Genomic DNA, 19279 nt, shown 5'->3' with positions numbered 1-19279 from the left:
CCCTTTCCATAAGCCTCCACTGAAGTGGCAACTGTTTGCAGCATATATTTGCGCAACTGAGTCTACAGCTCAATACCCAGAAATCAACCTTGAGTCTCATACAACATTTGAAGTTTATTGTGGCCAAACTCAATGCAGTGCGAGTGAGAGCATTCCTCCAGCTTCAGATTCAACACCCTGACAAGTCTCATAGGCAGATCAGGCTAGCCCACAAACACTGGCCAGGAATTGCATCCAGCTTCTCAGGCATGACAGCATTTACATTTGTGACCCCATATGCCTGATTTTTAATTTAGATATGCCTCATCTTTGTTTACTCTTTGAACAAGTAAAGGCTAAACAAGCCACTGCTGATGCCCTCCAGGGTCAGACACTTCCTGGACTGATGGAAAGAACCATCCAGCATCCATGCAGGCATCCCATGCATGCAACCCCCATCAACACTGATTCGAACAACAGACACCTTTCTAATAGGCTGGAGAACCCACCTAAACGACTGCAAGGCACGTGGTCTCCCACGGAATCGGTTCTCCATATCAATCTTTTAGAACGAAGAGCTGTCAGAAATGCCTGCACATACTTTCTACAACTCATCAAAGATACTCATGACAGACAATATAGCATGCATGTTTTACATAAATCGCCAAGGGTACACCAGATCTCCCTCCCTCTTGAAACTTTGGAATTGGTGCATCCACCACAATGTGCTCATTTCAGCTGCTTACCTGCAAGGGGTACAAAATGTGACAGCAGACAGACTCAGTTGGAATTTCTCATATGACCACGAATAGGAGATGAATCCAGCAGTGCTTCACGGCACATTCAGCCTATGGGGAACTCCAACAATAGACCTGTTTGCTATTTCCGGAACAAGAAATGTCTCTGCTACTGCTACAGAGCCGGACTGGGGAAACAGTCTTTGGGGACGCTCTCAACTTTCCAAATGGCAGGGAGCTGCTATATGCCTTTCCTCCATCCCGCTTAGGGATACAGCAAGAGAAAGCGAAAGTAATACTGATTTACCCCCTACTGGCTGAAGCAAGTATGGTACCCATCTCTTGCACAGCTGGCAGTATGTCCTCCAATTCCTCTTTAACCCATTTCTTACCTGCTCTCCCAAAATGACAGATGGATCCTTCACCTCAACCTACAGATCCTCCAGCTCCAGGCTTGGCTTCTTCATGGTTCCAACACTTGAAGAGTGAATGATTTGAGGAGGTGAAAGTGGTGTTACCGCACTGTAGGATGTAGGCGACTGATCACACTTATCTACAGAAGTGAAAATGATTCCAAATTTGATCCCTGCCATGCTGATGGCGGGCAACCCCGCCACCAATAGGGCTCTGGCTTGGGACCCAGGGGAGAGGGCGGGACTGGATCCCCATATCCTGGCCATCCCATCCTGAGGTGTGGTGGTCCAGATCACCAGCACTACTGACTCTGGCCACTAGGCTGCACTGCCCTGATACTAAGGGTCATATTGCTGACTCTGGCCGCTAGACCGCACTGCTCAGATAGCAAGGGCCGAGCTATTGACCCTGGCCACTAGGCCATACTGCCCTGATAGCAAGGGCTGGGCTACTGACTACGTCACACACAACTCAAGGCAAGTGGCTGCCGCAAGAGGCGATGTTACACATCAGCCTCCTGGAACTCAGAGCAGTCAGATATGCCTGTCTCTGGTTCCTGCTCTTAATCGTGGAAAGATCAACATAAAGATTATGACAGACAATATATCATGCATGTTTTATATTAATTGCCGAGGAGTAAGATCCCCTTCCTTCTTTGGAATTGGGGCATATGCAACCAGATCATCATCACAAAGGAGTTCAGAACATGACTGCGGTTGTGATCAGCAGACACTTCTTCCAAGACCACAAGTGGGAAATAGACCCGGTGTATTACACCACATATTTCATCAATGGAGCATGCCTAAGATATATTTGTTTGCCACATAGTTAAACAAGAAATGCACCTACTTCTGCTCAAGGAACAGACTGGGTCACCAATCCCTGGGGTGGGGGATGCTTTTCACCTTTAGTGGTCATCAACTTTCCTGTATGCATTCCTGCCAACTCCCCTAGTAGCCAAAGTTATTCTCAAAATAAAGAAAGACGAAACTAGAGTCATCCTAATAGTTCTAACCTGGCTCAGGCAAACATGTTTTTTTCTTACCTGTACGGCTGGCTGGTTGCTCTCCAATCACTCTCCAGGCTGCTCCTCATCTCTCCCAGGAAGGCAGGAAGATTCTTAATCCCAAACTTGCTGTCCTTCGTCTCAAAGCATGGCTCGTCGATGGCTCATGGGATTAGAGACAGCCTGCCCAGAGCATGTAAAAAGAGTTATTTTACACACCAGGAAATAATCTACTTGCTGCATGTATTCTCAAAAATGGACACGGTTTGCCAGTTGGTGTGACCACAGGCAGGTTTCATGGATGACTGCATCACTTCCAAATGGGCTGATTACAGCCTAACCTTGAAAACCTCGGGACTATGAATGAGTTCTGTCAGAGTCCACCTGGCAGCCATCATGGCTTGTCACCCTGAAATAGAGGGCTATTCCATATTTGCCCACCCCACCATAGTGAGATTCCTCAGAGGGCTTGGGAATCTCTGTCCACCACTCCAATGCCCTACTCAGGAATGGGACCTCGATGTGGTCCTTAAATGCCTCACAAGACCATCCTTCGAACCACTGGCTACCTGCTCATTGCTCTATTTGTCAATGAAGACGATATGCCTGATAGCCATCATGCTGGCCTGATGGTTGGAGAAATAGGTGCCCCGATGGCAATACCCTCACTTAAGTGTTTTTTAAGGACAAGGTCATGATGAGGCTCCACCACAAAGTCTTATCTAAGGTTTCTTCTGAATTTCATATCAATCAGCCCATTCACCTTGCCTGTCTTCCATCTCAAATTGCATCTAGATCATGAAGAGGCACTGCTACACACCCTTGATGTCAGGAGAGCCCTGGCCCTCTATCTAGATAGGACAAAACCCTTTAGGAAGACTCACAAGTTATTCATCTCACTAGCAAATAGGTCAAAAAGGTGGCAATCTCTAACCAGAGACTTTCCAAGTGGATATCAGGCTGTATTAAGTCTTGTTATGAGTCTCAGAATACTCAACCACCTTTGAATATATGCAGTCATTCCACAAGGACTGTTGCCACTTTTAGGGCCTTCCTCAAGAACATGTCCAATATTGAAATCTGTAAAGCTGCTACGTGTGCTTCCATACATACATTCACCAAACACTATGCTATAACTCATGATTCTGCTTCTGATACTGTATTCGGCTTGGCCGTACTTTTCTCTGTACTGGACTTGACTCTGAAGTCCCCTCCGCCTTAGAGGAAACTGCTTGGTAGTCACCTAGAGTGGAGCATCAGTAGGGACACTACTCGAAGAAGAAGAAATGGTTACTTACTCTGTGCAGTAACTGTGGTTCTTTGAGATGTGTGTCCTTCCCTTCAGAGTCCTCTGCTTTGGAATTTCACCGTAGAGAAGGAACTGAGGGCAGTTTGCCCACACAGTGCTATATAGCAATGCCACAGGTTATGAGACTGACTAACACACGTGTGCGAGCCGAATGGATGCCGCTGTGAGAAATCTCCAGTCAAAGGCACAGGGGGTGCTAGAACACTTAGGGGGACACAATAATTGTGCAGGGTGAGTAATCATTTATTTTCACAGGTGACCACTAATTGTGTGTGCCTTCTTTTCTGAGTGCCCAACTTAAGACTTTAGGGCAGAGTACTCACAACTGCAACTGAAGTCGATGGGAACTATACTTTGAACATATAAAGCGCTATATAATAAGGACCCTGAGAAATTGTGTTTTCAGACAGAGGTGAAATTGTGAAATTAGCCCAGCCCTGCAGTTTTTCCCACAAGAGGGACGCTGAAGTGGTCATCTGTGTGTGCCATTCTTATGTTTGTTGCATCTTTTGGGCCTCCAAACTGCTGCTCCAACAGCGGGGTTGCCAATGGGCATGCATTGTCCCTCAGGACCGCTGTCCCATTGGCTACACCTGCTCCCTGAGGCACCATCCCTTGCTGCATATTAATAAGCCCAGAAGACGCAAGTGGAAGTGTTGCATGGAGATGATTTCCAAAGAGCCCAGTAAAAGAACGAGGGAGCAGCAGCTTCTTGTCAACTCCACGGACACTGGGCTGACCCATGCTCACCTGCCCGCTACCCCAGGGAGCAGCTGAGCTCCAGCTGACCCACCTGCTGGACCCAACTACCCCCTCTGCAACCTCATGGAACAGATACCAGGGAGAGGGGAATACCTGGGTGCAAGTAAAAGGGGCGGGGGGCTGGGAAGATGAGACAGGTGGAGGGGGAGCAGCTGAAGGGGAGGGGCTAAGTTGAGAGCCTATGGGTGGGAAGGAGGTTTGAGGAACCGGAGTTGGAACCAGGGACTGGGGTGGTGGGATAAGTGGAGGAGAGAGGTGGGTATGAGGTGCTGGAAGGGACAACAGTTTAGTGATGAGTATGTCTATGAACTTCACAGAGTGCAACATAAGAGCACATGATGCTTGCTTCTGCCTTCCTGCTGCTGGAAAAATTGCTGCAGTTCTGGAGGGACCAGCAGCCAGTTTTCTGAGAGGCACAATAGCCAGCACCACACCTTGGAACAGAAGCAGCTGCAGCCTCAGGAGAGAGGCAGAAGCATGTGTTCTAAGTGGCATTGGCACGCCATCTACTATGTCTCGTGTAAAACTGGCCACTGAGTGCCCCCTGAACTGCTGTAATTTTCCAACAGTGAGGAGGTGGAAGTGGGCATCTGTGCACACCGGTTTCCTGCTGTTGGAAAAATTGCAACAGTTTTTGTGGGAACTTGGCATCTGGTTTTATGCAAAGGAATGCAACAATGGTCTTTCACAGACTGCATTCTGTATGTATCCTAAGAAAATCACTGCTTAACCCATGATGCTGCCATGATTTTTTTTTTCAGAACTGCAGTTTTCTCAGGGCCCTCTATATAATGCTAAGTATTCTGAAAAGTCTGATCCTAGGAATCCCAGATTGGGCACCCAAAACTAGTGGACACTTTTTACCTTAATCTCTCTGTTCCTCAGTTCCTCATCTGTAAAATGGGGATAGTAATATCACCTTGCCTCCCAGGAGTGTTGAGAAAATAAATTCATAAATATGTGTGAAGCAGTGAGGTACTGTAGCAATGTGTGCCATTGAAAAGACCAAGGGGAAATTAATTTTTTTTTATTCAGGGTTTGAATAGTGTGTAGTGACTAAGGCATGAGGTTGCACATTGAACAATGAGGGTGAAACAAAATATTGAATAGTTGCTCATTCAATGAGCACTGTCCATCCTGTTCACAGAAGGAGGCCAGGGTCTATGGAAATAATAGTATGTGATTATGTAATTTAAAGACTGTATCATAATGCTTACTCATGGGGGGAAGGAGGAGGGGAGGGCGCGAATTAAGGTTGTACAGGCAACCTTAATTCAGGTATTCCCTAACTTTTAATTCCTTCAACCTTAACATTCTTTTAACAAAGGTTTCTAGGTGTAAATTTTATATTTAGGCTAATAGGAGCTGTTAGGTTTCTCAGAACTTGAAAATCAGGTAATTTAAGTGTCTAAATTTAGATTTCTATTTTTTAAAATCTTGTTTTAAATTAAAAGGAGATAGCAAAGCAAGAGCTAGAGAAAAGAAAGCTAAAAAAATGCTGATACATACTTAGAAGTCAGAATGGAACAAGTAATGTATATATGTTACCTACTACTTTGCATTGCACATATAATACCTTGCTTCTTAAAATTATGGTAAAGGAAATGAAAATGATTCATTTTGCATTGCTTTGCTGATGTACACTGTTTAAAACATATTTTTCATGCTAACTATATGCTCTGACATTAAGAAATTCTGCTAACTCATTTACTTCATACTGGAAGTAAGGTAAAAAAATTAATGTTAGTGTACACAGTAAGAGTTTTTCATGCATAGTTTAGATTATGAAATTTAGTATGATCATTCAGCTATAGCTAAATCTCCTTTAAATGGCATTTGAAGTAAAATATTACTGTCAAAGCATACTTGCAGGATAGTGTGTGTTTGTATGTGTGTGTATATATATACTCAACGAGTTTTAAAGGCAACCAGTCATGGTCATTTCACTCAAACTTAATTTGCTTGTTTTATTTAAGTGCTAATTCTACTTTAAATGTAGCTTCTTCCCTTACAAATCTGCTTTAGCTTTGTACTTGTGTTAGAATAATTTCAGCAATAATATAAATGTTGCAAATTTCACACAGTTATCCTTTGCATGCTACTCTTAATTTTATTTTATGCAAAATAAATTCATTGCAAAATAGCACAGAGTACATTGATATATTGCTATGACTATCATTTATCTCATAATTAATTTTGGCATGTGCACAATTAAATGACACTATCAGTTTTTTCATCAGTTTTATGTGATGCACTCTGAGGCTTAGAAATATTTTTTTTCTATACTAATTTAAATACTTTGCCATTTGGCAATTGTATTTTTTCCTTCTGTGTGATCAATGGAGCAAAATTCATTTTTGTAACAAACTTTCAGTTTATTCTTGTTCCCCAAGCTGGCAGGTGCTGAGGGTGCTTTGTCAGCAACCCTTCTGTCCAATTAAGGAGTTGTGTTATTTGGATCCAAATGATATCCCATCAGTCCAGTCTTCTTTGTCTGGAAGGATGATGGCTAAGCCATTGGACATTAAGATTGGGGTATAAATTTACAGTTGAGATAAAGGATCATGGAGCTCCCTCATGGACTAAAGGAAATCATATTATACTCAGATATGTCTGTTTGTTCACTAACATCATTGTTCATGTCAACAAGTTTCCAGAAAAAAATATACATTTGTTAGTTTACTTGCTGTGGTGTTAGTTAAGAGACAGCAGAAGAACCACAAAACATTCTAATTTTATAGATCTAACAAAAGTAGTGAGATATTTTAACTTAGTTGCAGTAGAGTGCTACATTTTTAAAAACAGACAATTGCCTATAATTTAGGACCATAGAAATTAGAGATGGAAAAGATTTACATTTCTAGGTCTTCTAATCCATTTCTTTTGCTAGTCAGGATTTTCCCTGCATAACCTTAATGAACTTCTCCACAGAATTTACTAATTTTAATATATCCAGTGTTGGACCTCAGACCTTGATAGTGTCATTTTAATTTTTTCTTTATTAAAGATTTGGAAGAGCATTTTGGTAACAATTCATTTATGAAACATCAAATACCTTATAATTAGTGGTGTTTTAAGGATGTATCTTAAAGTGAGAGCCCTCACAAAATCTCCTTACTCTAATTCTTGTACTTCTGAGTTAAACTATATAACACAATTCACTAGTTATAAGTTACTGCTTCTCTCTTGTGTTTTATGTTCTGGATAGTTCCATGATATTTGGTTATAATCAGTAGATATGTTATCTGAATTTCAGATTAAGAAATGTGATGTTATTCAGAAGTATGTTCTAGAAATTTCATATCTAAAGTTCATATGAAATATGTACTTCTTTTGAAAGCTTTTTTTCCTGATTTGACATTTGTATTTATGATTTACTGATGTTTGCTATTGTGTGGATTAGATCTCCTTGCTGAAACAGAATCTGGAGATGCAGCTTTCCCAGTCTCAGAGCTCCTTGCAACAGCTACAGGCGCAGTTTAGTCAGGAGCGACAAAGGCTTACCCAGGAGCTCGAGGAACTGGAAGAAGAGCATCAGCAAAGGCATGAATCCCTGAAGGAAGCACATATACTTGCATTTCAAAACATGGAACAAACAAAAGAACAAGAACAAAAGGCATGTTCATCTGGATATTTCAGACAAGTGTATAGGGTACACCACGGAAACATGATTAAACATACCAATATACAAAACACTGAGAGAATTAGTAAAGAAAATTCTTTGCATTATTTCTTATTTCTCTTTTCAAGAGATGTAACTTACATTAGTAATATGGTTACTACAGTTAAATATTATGCAGGCAAATTGAATATCATCCTTTATAATATAGCCATTACCTAGTAGAAGTTTAGCACCCTGCTCTGTCTTCTGGCATCATGTTAGTATATTTAATCATTATCAATATCACCTACATATTTTTGTCCAATAATCTGATTCTGAGGTGTTTTTTTTTAAAAGTTCCTACTACACTATAGTTCATGTTATTATATGTAATAACTTTCTTTGTACTTTCCAGGGCATCCAGTGTAGCTCTTGTTTTAATTTGTTACATTATATTTCTGATTTGTGGTCACCTCATCTCCAAAAAGATGTATTGGAGTTGTAAAAGGTTCAGAAAAAGGCAACAAAAATTATTAGGGGTATAGAATGACTTCCATATGAGGAGCGATTAATAAGACTGGGACTTTTCAGCTTGGAAAAGAGACGACAAAGAGGGGATATGATAGAGGTCTATAAAATCATGACTGGTGTAGAGAAAGTAAATAAGGAAGTGTTATTTACTCCTTCTCATAACATGAGAACTAGGGGTTACCAAATGAAATTAATAGGCAGCAGGTTTAAAACACACAAAAGGGAGTATTTTTTCACACAATGGATAGTCAATCTGTGGAACTCGTTGCAAGAGGATGATGTGAAGTTCAAGACTATAAGAGGGTTCAAAAAAGAACTAGATATGTTCATGGAGGATGGGTCCATCAATGGCTATTAGCCAGGATGGGCAGGGATGGTGTCCCTAGCCTCTGTTTGCCAGTAGCTGAGAATGGGCGACAGGCAATGGATCACTTGATGTTTACCTTTTCTGTTCATTCCCTCTGGGGCATCTGGCATTGGCCACTGTCGGAAGACAGGATACTGGGCTAGGTCGACCTTTGGTCTGACCCAGTATGGCTATTCTTATGAAAAAAACTTCTCATACCACTTCTCAGAATTTGCTAGAGTCCTTTTGAAATTTGTTTCTTCACACTTGTGTACATCATATGCTTCTTTATTTTGTCTACTGTCTAAGGCCCTGAACCTGCAGTGTTTGTGCATGGGCATACCACCATTCCTGCTTAGAGCCCCATTTACTTTGTTGGGGCTCCATGTGAGATCAGGCGTCCTCTCATAAGCAATGTTAAGTAAGATCAGGGCTGAAAGTTGTAACATTACTTCTGTTAAAAATCCTTTTAAGCCTATTCTGACACCCTTGCTCAAATTGAGTACAGTAGAACCTCAGAGTTATGAACACCAGACTTACTAACAGACCAGTCAACCACACACCTCATTTGGAACTGGAAGTACACAATCAGGCAGCAGCAGAGACCAAAAAAAAAAGAAGCAAATACAGTACAGTACTGTGTTAAATGTAAACTACGAAAATAAAAGGGAAAGCAGCATTTTTCTTCTGCATAGTAAAGTTTCAGTGCTGTATTAAGTCAATGTTCAGTTGTAAACTTTTGAAAGAACAACTGTAATGTTTTGTTCAGAGTTACAAACATTTCAGAGTTACGAGCAACCTCCATTCCCAAGGTGATGGTAACTGAGGTTCTAGAGTAGTACCTAACTTTACATGTAGTGCTGTTCATTTCAGTGGGATAATCTGTACAGCAGAGTGCTGCCTAATTTGAGAAAGGATGGCAGAATCTAGACCAGTAGTTCTCAAACTTTTGTACTGGTGACCCCTTTCACATAGCAAGCCTCTGAGTGCGACTCCCCTTATAAATTAAAAAACACTTTTTAATATATTTAATCCCATTTTAAATGCTGGATGCAAAGCGGGGTTTGGAGTGGAGGCCGACAGCTCACAACCCCCTCATGTCATAATTTCATGACCCCCAGTTTGAGAGCCCCTGATCTAGACATTTGTGATTTTAAAAAGAATTTTCAGAACTGAAAATATGCATCTATGTCCTCAACCTTGGAATGATATTTTTCATAGTATTTAAAAGGTGATAAAGCATTTTTTCTTTTACCCACTGCAAGCTCAGAAATTATTTTTGTGATTTTTGTTCAGCCTAGATCAAAACCACCCGAACAATAAATAACTTTAGAAACTTAAACTTTGGGTGTACATGGTACTTGTACCCTGCCCTTGTTCCATGCACAAATTGTGAGTAGGTTATGGTCCTTACACTTTATTCTCAAAAGTACTGGTAATCACCAGCGATGGGAAAGAATAAGAAAGAAGACCTCTGTGGCACTTTAATTTGGGGAAGTAAATAAAGATTACATTTTTAAAGATGGCTTGAGTCTGTCATTGGCTTTTTAAATGACAAATGGAGGTATTTTTAATAATACATGCATTTCTGGCATTTAAAAAAAATTCTTCCTGTTAATTCATTGTTAAATATTTTATGCATTGTTTTAGTTTGTGTAAAAAAGTTCTCCTCCTTTTGGATTTCATAGGAACTAGAAGAGCATTTACAACAAAAACATTTAGAAGAACTTCAGACACTGAAAGAAGCACACAAACAAGCTATGGAAAGTTTCAGATTGGAAATGGAACAGGAACTTCAGACTCTTCGATTTGAGCTGGAAGATGAAGGGAAAGCTATGCTAGGTATACTATTTTCAAGCTAGCGTAAATTGCATCAGATGTGATTTCCATTTGCATAATTAATATAACTGTAGACATCATAAAGCACTTTCTACAAACTTCATAGCACTATAAGTGAAAAATAGTATAAAACTAAGGATGATATTATGAATAAAGAAGGTAAATAATTTAAATAAATATAAAGTTGTAGAGTGGGATTTTCAAAAGCACTCAGCATTGGCCTAACAGCTTGTACTGAAATCAACAGGAGTTTGATTTCAATGAGAGCAGGTAGATCAGCTGAGCCTTTGGAAAATCCCAGTATTAAGTATTCTAGAGTGATGTGTCAGCAACCGGAATTTCATGATGGAGAAAGTTTCAGAAAGTACCAGTGAAATAGAACAACTAGAACAGTTTCAGCATATACATGTAACAGTGGTAAAAATGAAGACACTAAGGTGTAAATTCCAGCTCAAGGAGTCATATTTGCGCTAGCTCTGATCAAGCCTAGCAGACTAAAAATAGAAGTGTAACTGCTGCAGCCTGAGCAGCATGAGGGACTAGCTACCCTGAGTACAATCGTGTCTAAGATGCTAGATGTGTACTTGGGTTAGCTAGCCCATCCCACCACTTCCATCAGTGCAGCCCCACTTCTATTTTTAGTGCAATAGCTCGGTCAGAGCTAGTGTGAGTATGTCTCCTTGAGCTGAGTTAATACCATCCACCTCTAGTATGGACATACTTTAAAAAGTATTGCAAACAGAGAGCTGCAATCAAGGAATTTGTGGTGCAGTTAACTGCACCACATCACTAACCAGTAGGCTCTCTACATTCTTTTAAGGTACCCTTGAAAAACTGACTTGACCTAGAGTTTAAACTTACCTCAGAGCCATGAACCTCACTCTGAATCTGTGAATATTAAAGTTCTGGTTTTGGCTGCTATTGTTTAAACTAGATAGGTCAGTGAACTGTTTTTTTCTCATCAGCCCTTTTAGAAGAGGGATATTGGTAATTGGAGAGAATTCAGAGAAGAGCCACAAGATTAAAGGATTGGAAAACATGCCTTATAGTGATAGACTGAAGGAGCTTTCCTTAGTAAAGAAAAGGGTAAGGGATGATGTGATCACAGTCTGTAAGTACCCTACACAAATTTGGTAGTGCAGCAATTTGATAATAGGTTCTTCAGTCTAGCAGACAAAGGTATAACAAGATCCACTGACTGGAAATGGAGCTAGACAAATTCAGACTGGAAATAGGCATACAATTTTAACAGGTAGGGTAATTAATTATTGGAACAATTTACCAAGGGTCATGGAGAATTTTCCATCACTGGCAATTTTTAAATCAATATTGGATGTTTTTCTAAAAGATATGTTCTAGTTCAAACAGGAATTATTTGGGGAAGTTCTTTGGCCTGTGTTACACTGCTCTACAGCCAAAATGCTTCAGATCAGCTGTATGTGCCAAACAATGGAAACTGCCTTAAAATTGTGGAGCTGATGGCTGAGTTTGATGCTGTACTCCAGGAGCATCTAAGAAGAGTCACCACCCAAGAAATGTACACACACCACTACCTTGGAAAAACAATTCAAAATGAGATCATACAGTTACTGGCAACAAAAGTCAAACAGAAAATTGTGGCAGATCTGAAGTCAGCAAGATATTACTCTGTTATTCTGGACTGCACACCTGACATCAGCCATACGGAACAAATGACTTTAATGGTGCGTTTTGTAACAACAACAGAACCTAGTGAAAACGTCCCTCAATAGTGACTGTCAGAGAGCATTTTCTAGAATGTATTGACACTGATGATACTACAGGAGCTGGTATGACAAATGTGCTTCTTAAAAAGCTGGAAGATACTGAATTGCGATAGCTGACATGAGAGGTCAGGGCTACGATAATGGTGCCAACCTGGGAGGAAAGAACAGAGGAGTGCAGATCCGAGAGTTAAGCCCTCGAGCAGTTCTCATTCATTGAACTTGGTGGTCAGTGATGCAGCATCAGCTTCTAGTGAGACTGATGAATTTTTTAATGTAATTCAAAGCATCTATGTATTTTTCTCTGCATCAACGGCAAATTTTGAAGCAACATCTGGGAACATCCTCTCTGACACTGAAACCAGTGAGTCCACACGATGGGAAAGTCCCGTGGAGGTGATAAAGCTTATCAGACACCAAATTGGGAAGATAGATGATGCCACAGTTGCCATTATGGAGGCTAATGCTATGACTGGAACTGTTTGTGGGAGAACTGTGGCAGAGGGAAATGGAATCACCAAAACATACATAACTTCAAATTTCTGTGTGGCTTAGTGTTGTAGGATGACCAGATGTTCGATTTTTTGGGGCTTTGTCTTATATAGGTGCCTATTACCCCCCCACCCCATCCCGATTTTTTACACTTGCTGTTTGGTCACCCTATGGTGTTGTGGCATGACATACTGTTTGAAATAAATGTTGCAAGCAGGAGACTCCAAAGTGTTGACCTTGACATATCTGGAGCAATGGAACAACTGGACAAAGCAAAGTCATACCTACAGTCTTACCGGTCAGATGTGGGATTTCAAAACGTTCTGAAGAGTGCACAGAAGTTGGCAGAGGAACTTCACACTGAAGCTATTTTCCCACCCATTCAAGAATACAAGAGTCACCAAAGAAGAAGACGGCATTTTGATTACGAGGCACGGGATAATCCCATAAGAGACCCCAAACAACAATACAAAGTTGAATTCTTTAACCAGGTGCTAGACTGTGCAATACAGTTAGTTGAAGAATGCTTCATGTAGCTCAAGGAACACAGCAGTATATTTGAGATGTTGTATGATATTCCAAAACTCCTCACTATACCTAAAGAAGACCTACACCAGCAATGCAGGGCACTAGAGACAGTGTTGACACATGATGACATGCGCAATATTGATGCGAGTGATTTAGGTGATGAACTGAAAGCCCTTTCAAGATACATTTCAGCAGGATCAACTCCAAAGGCTGTTCTGGATTATATGTGCACAAATGACCATTCCTTTCCAAATGCTTTTGTTGCTCTGCGCGTACTTCTAACACTTCTTGTAACAGTTGCCAGTGGAGAATGCAGCTTCTCCAAGCTGAAGTTAGTGAAAACACATCTACACTCCACAATGACACATGAGAGGCTGGTCGGCCTTGCAACCATCTCAATAGAGCATGAGCTGGCCCAGACTGTGGACCTTCAGGAAGCAGTTCAAATCTCTGCAACCAGGAAGGCACGGAAAGCACCACTTTGATTATTCAAACAGATAAAAATGTCAGTCTTTACTATGCAGACAAGAAAAGTTACATTTGCTGTTCAGGCGTTTGAAAGTTAAGTGTTACTTAAAATTTTTGAACAAGGCGTTTTAAGTTGTTAGTTCTCTTTTATTGGGGTAGGTAGCAGAGCAGTACCATTAGAGGAGTAGAACAGGAAGAAGGCAGAATTGAGACCTTTTAAAGTTTTGGCCCAAGTGACGAGGCATGGGGGCGTCATTTGAGCTCCCTGCCTCAGGTGCCAAAATGTTGTGGGCTGGCCTTCTGCATGCTGGGAATCACACTTTCCATTTGCAGTGTAGACTTACCTTAAGGGCCTAATCCAAAGCGTACTGAAGCAAATGGAAAGATTCCCATTTACTTCAGTGGACATTGGATGTAGATCTAAATGGCAAAAATGTGAACAGCAAAAGATCAAATGACTCTCATACTTCCTGATAAATGGTAGTTTATATAGGCTAGATGAAAGTTGATACCAACAAGGATGCCATTATAGTAATCAAGCAGGAAAAGCACCAAAGCATGCACTAGAACTTGTTGTGTCAGCTATTAACCACAGGGTCTCAAAATGTTTAATAAATGAAGTTGACACACGTCTTAGCAGTAAAATCAACTTCAGATTGAATGACAAATCTGAGTTGAAAATTAAATCCAAATTCCATACAGTGGAGGCTAGGGCCAGCCCACAAAATTAGCTTTCTTCAAAATAGAAGGACTCACGAACGGAAAGGCAAGTGAGGTGGCTGAAAAATAGGATTTCACCCTTACCCAGTATTTATAAGAGTTTAGCATACATCCAGTTAGAGCTGTCACTCAGGATACCTCAACACTGCAGCTGCCAGTGTGCTTCCCAGCTCAGGTCGACAGACATGCACTAACTTTGCTCCAGCTAGGGTGCTGAAAATACAGTGTAGTCAGCTTGGGCTTTCTGCCCAAATACAAACCTAAGATTTCATGTGTACTGTATCTCAATGATCTTCAGCAAGTCCAGTTCCTAACTGGCCTGGCCAGTTTTAATCCTGCATTGCCAGTTGCAATGTACGGGGCAGGGGTAACTTGTTTCACTTAAATTACAAGCAGAAAAAACCCTGCCATATTGTGACTGGCAACCGTTGCTGCCTGCATGTGTGGCTGTGCGTGCCTGTGGCCATTTTTCACTATGGTGCCCAAGTCACAAGGGCTCTGGGAGCGCTGCTAATGTGGCACTCGGATTCCACTCTGCATACAAGGCCCTCAGTATGCCCAATTGGCAGTTCTTTCTTCTCTCGATGCCAGAAAGCAGGACTGATCCAAGACTCATGAGCAGTGAGGGTGTAAGCAGCAGGGGCCCAGGGGCATTGGTTCCTGAGAGCTTGGGAGCTGCTTGGGCTGGGAGGGAGTGGGTGTAGGGGCCTATGGGCCAGGGGGACCAGGTTGATGGGAGAGGAGAACCTGGAAGGGGAAGAGAGGGCATCTGGGAGGGGAAGAGGAGGGTCAGGCTGGTTGGGGGTGCTACCTGGGAGGGGAAGAGGTGGGTCAGGCTTGTGGGGAGTGCAGTTGCTGGTTTTTCTGCTTCTCAGAGGTGACAACTGTATTTGGGCCCCGACCAGCTTCAATCTGGCCCCCACTCCCGTCATGGTCATGGCGGTCAGAGCCACATAAGAATAGGGGGGATTCTGGGAAGGGTCCATTTTTGGGGGGTCACTTTTCAGGGTTCAGCTCATCCTTGGCACGTTCTTCCTCTTTGCTGGTGTTGGTATCATGAGCCATCAGAGCCACAGTGTCCTCTTTGGGATCTTAGTAGCGAGCCATCATGGCACCCAAGTCCTCACTTCTTCCCAGGGGAAAAAGAACCAGCTTTCCTGCTCACTCAGATGTTGAAGCCCAGTCCCACAATCAGTTTCTCAGTCATTCCCATATTTGTATTGATTTGAATCAAACTTGTGTCCAAAGCCAGCAGAGACTCGGTGCCCTTTTCCTGTAGGAACTGGTAAAGTTACTCCCTTAGTCCTGCCTCTTTTTCAGAAAGCAGCAAAAGTATGTCTCACTCAGGAGGCTCAGATATCCAGTATGCTAATATACTTTCTCTTTTCTGATCTGTATCATCTCCAGCAAGTTCCATTTTCATCAGGAACCCTTTCCCTTACAGATGGGGAGAGATAACTTCACTGTGCCCAGCTAATTTCTAGGTCACTTTTCATAAATACCTCCTTGTGATTAGCCTATTTAGCAAATGTTTCCCAGAACAAAAAAAGAGAGAGAAAGTGGGTATTAGATTTCTTAAACAAACAAATTGTCATGTGTATTTAAATTAAATAGTCTAGATCTATTAATATTAATATATTTCATATTTGATTTTTTTCAGTCTTCTCTGATCTAATATTAATAATAAAATGGAGATGTTCTCATATTTACTCAGTGCATATCACATGCTCTGTCTAGTTTAAGGAAGGTTTCCCCCCAATTTCCATAGATCACAGCTCCAAAATTCTTTAATCTGGTCCTGATGTGCAGCTCAAGCAAGCTCAATATAGAAGAGTTCAAACATTTTTTTCTAACTTTCAGATCCCAGTTTGGAGTTGCATCACTGAAAGTCAGTTTGTGTTCTGTTCTTATCAGTCTCAATCACTAGTTTTGAGGATTCTGCAGTTCAGACTATGCCTTTATTAACATCTGTGCAATCTCATTGTCTTTAAATGATGCCCTCAATTACATCTGTGCAAGTTCATTGAAGGTTAATGGGATTGCACAGATGAGAACAAAGGTGCAATTTAACCTCCAGAATCTTTATTCCTGGTGATAATTAAGGCTACAATTTAGTCATGGGTATTTTTAGTAAAAATCTAGGACAGGTCACGAGCAACAAACAAAAAGTCATGGTCCATGACATGTACTATATACCCCTGACTAAATCTTAGCTAGTGGGAAGGAGGGGGGGAACGCTGCTCAGAGGGGCAGGAGGTGGGGTGCTGCTTTGGGCGGGGGGAGGTGAAGGCTGCTGCTCTGGTGGGGCCACCGAGGCCAGCGGCACCAGCTGCCGGGGGCCACTGAGCAGTGGCTGCTCTGGCTGCCCCCGGGGTTGGCCACCTGCTGCTGCTCCTGCCACTGCTGGGACCTGCTCAGGCAGTCCTTGAGGCCACCTGCACTGGCCTCTGCTCGTGTGGTCCCTGGGTTCAGTTGCCCGGGGGCTGCCTGAGAAGCAGTCAGTGCAGCTGGCCCTGGGACTGCTCCAGCAGCACCGGTGTGGCCAGCCGGGGGGCCGCCCATCCACTGCTGCTCAGGTGGTCCCTGGGGCCAGCTGCACTGGCGGCTGCTCTGGTGGGCCCCGGGGCTGCTTAAGCAGTGGCTGATGCGGCTGGCCCCAGGGCCAGCTACTTGGGCAGCCCTGGGGTCAGCCACACTGGTTGTTGCAGAAGTCATGGAGGTCACAGAAAGGCACAGAATTCTGCTTGCCCGTTCAAGAGGTTGAAGAACTTTTTTTTTTCCAATGTGCAATTAAAATGTCATTAACTGAGATGATTTTTTTCCATTATCAGTCATAGTAAAAGAGAGACAAGTAGGTTTTGTGCCTAGACTGGTAAACTTCCATAGCAATTTTGCAAGTAGTTTGTCACTCAGGTAAACAGACATGACTCTGAATGTGCACAGGGAGCAGATGTGTTGTATAAGATCCCATTTTTACATAAGTATTTTTCAGACTAGAACACACTTTAAGAATAAGCGTACTGAGTCACCAGTACAATTTCCTGCAGCATGTGGGTTTTCTAGTATTGAACAAGTCTGACTTTGCTTAAGATAGAAGATAGATGACGTGACAGCTCAGGGTGTAGGGTTGCAAACCTAAAATCAGCTTGATATGTTCAACATAGATTTTATGTTAATTTATACAAGTAATTTTCTCTCCCTCTGTTTATTAGGTGAGTAGTAATATTTTATCAGAGTTGATTATGTTAATTAACAATAATGTTTACAAAATAAACTTTTTTCCTTTTAATCATGGTAACTAGCTTCTTTGCGCTCAGAGCTAAATCATCAACATGCAGCAGCAATTGACCAACTAAAGCACAACCATCAACAAGAATTGGTAGCTGCTAAAATGGAACTTGAAAGAAGTATAGAACTCAGTAGACGAAAGGTAAATAAGCATTAATGGTAACTGGTTGTAAAATTGCATATTTAGAATTTGTTTTGTGTTAACTGGAGAGCATAACTGTACTATAAATGCATATTGAGGACTTTAATCTTTGAAAGGCAGTCAGAGTTGAAGACAGTGCTCCTTCATCAGTTTGTCTAATCTGCTACCCCTTTTTCTTCTCTCTGCCCCCATCAACAAACCTAACTGGGAGTCTTAAAGTAGCTCCCAATTCAAGTCTATAAATAAATTTCAGATTCAAAATTGTCCAGCCATTTTGAGGGTACAGTGACTGGACTCGGAGGGGGAAAGTGTTATTTCCCATTAAAGTTAATCTGCTAGATTTTGTCTTTTAGCAACACTTCAAGGCTAAAACACTGGGTTTTTTTGTGGAGCCGCTGTTGCCCTAGGAGCCTAAATCCAACATTTAGGTGCCATGGAAAACCAAAAACTCCCTCTGAGCTGGCACCTAACTCTGTAGACACTCAAAATCCCTAGAGGCCTACATTTCTGCTAGTGAACATGTGCACAGCCACCTCACTCTGGGTGCCTGGGCACCTATCTTGTGCCTAAACTCTAGCAGGTTCCTCAAACTAGGCAATGCCATGCCTCTCTTGCCTGTGGAGCCTGATCCTGTTGTGTTCTCAAAGTACACTGAAACCCATACAAAATTGCCAGAGGAGGAGGTAGAGATAGTGATGCTATGCTCATTATAAATTTTAGCCCAGCGATTAGGGTAGTCACCCAGAATGTGGGAGTCCCAGATTGAATTCACCCCTCTACCTGATGTAAATAAGGGTTTAAACTTGAATCTCTCACTTGCCATGCCAGTGCCCTAGCCACAGAGCAAGGAGGTATTCTGGGACAAGTCTCTCTGTCTCTCCTGTTGAATCTGTTCTATTGTTTATAAATAATTAATAATGAATTGAAGCAGGGTGAATGGACCAGGGTCTCCCACATCCCAGGTGAATCCTTAACCGTTGGGATACAGAGTAATTTTCACTCTCTCTCTCTGGCCCATCTTCTCCTTTGCCAGTTTTTGTGAAAAAGAGCTTAGGTACCTAAGTCCAGGAGAGGGTCCACAGCTGTGAATCCTGAGTGGAGAAAGACACCTCCCTTTGGCCTGGAGTTAGGCACCTAAGTCCTTCTGAGGGGTGGAACTTAAGCCAGGCCATCTCCTTAACATCTCCCATTGGTTAGTTTAGGAGGCTCCCCACTCAGTGTGCTGGCTTTTTAGGATCACATTCTTAGGTGTCTGTCTCTCCCCATGCATTATATAGGAAGCCTAGGTGCCCAATTCAGGGCTGGGGATTCCACTGGTTGGCAAGGTGTCTTTCAACAGCAGTTTATGATTCAGCCACTTTCATCTTTCACCTTC

General features: G+C 42.1%; 1 protein-coding gene across 4 annotated transcripts in view; it reads left to right on the top strand.

Moving 5' to 3' along the window:
• FAM184A (family with sequence similarity 184 member A) overlaps positions 1 to 19279 on the top strand; it is a 165649-nt gene that overhangs the window by 120244 nt on the left and 26126 nt on the right. For all 4 annotated transcript variants that reach the window (XM_045010480.1, XM_045010478.1, XR_006578178.1 and 1 more), the window contains exons 10-12: positions 7611 to 7823; positions 10374 to 10527; positions 17777 to 17904. In XM_045010480.1, the coding sequence (XP_044866415.1) occupies positions 7611 to 7823; positions 10374 to 10527; positions 17777 to 17904 (495 nt within the window). The remainder of the gene's footprint in view (positions 1 to 7610; positions 7824 to 10373; positions 10528 to 17776; positions 17905 to 19279) is intronic.

The sequence above is a fragment of the Mauremys mutica genome, chromosome 3 (assembly GCF_020497125.1).
Source record: "Mauremys mutica isolate MM-2020 ecotype Southern chromosome 3, ASM2049712v1, whole genome shotgun sequence".
Lineage (NCBI taxonomy): Eukaryota > Metazoa > Chordata > Testudines > Geoemydidae > Mauremys > Mauremys mutica.
This window is presented reverse-complemented; position numbering and strand designations above follow the sequence as displayed.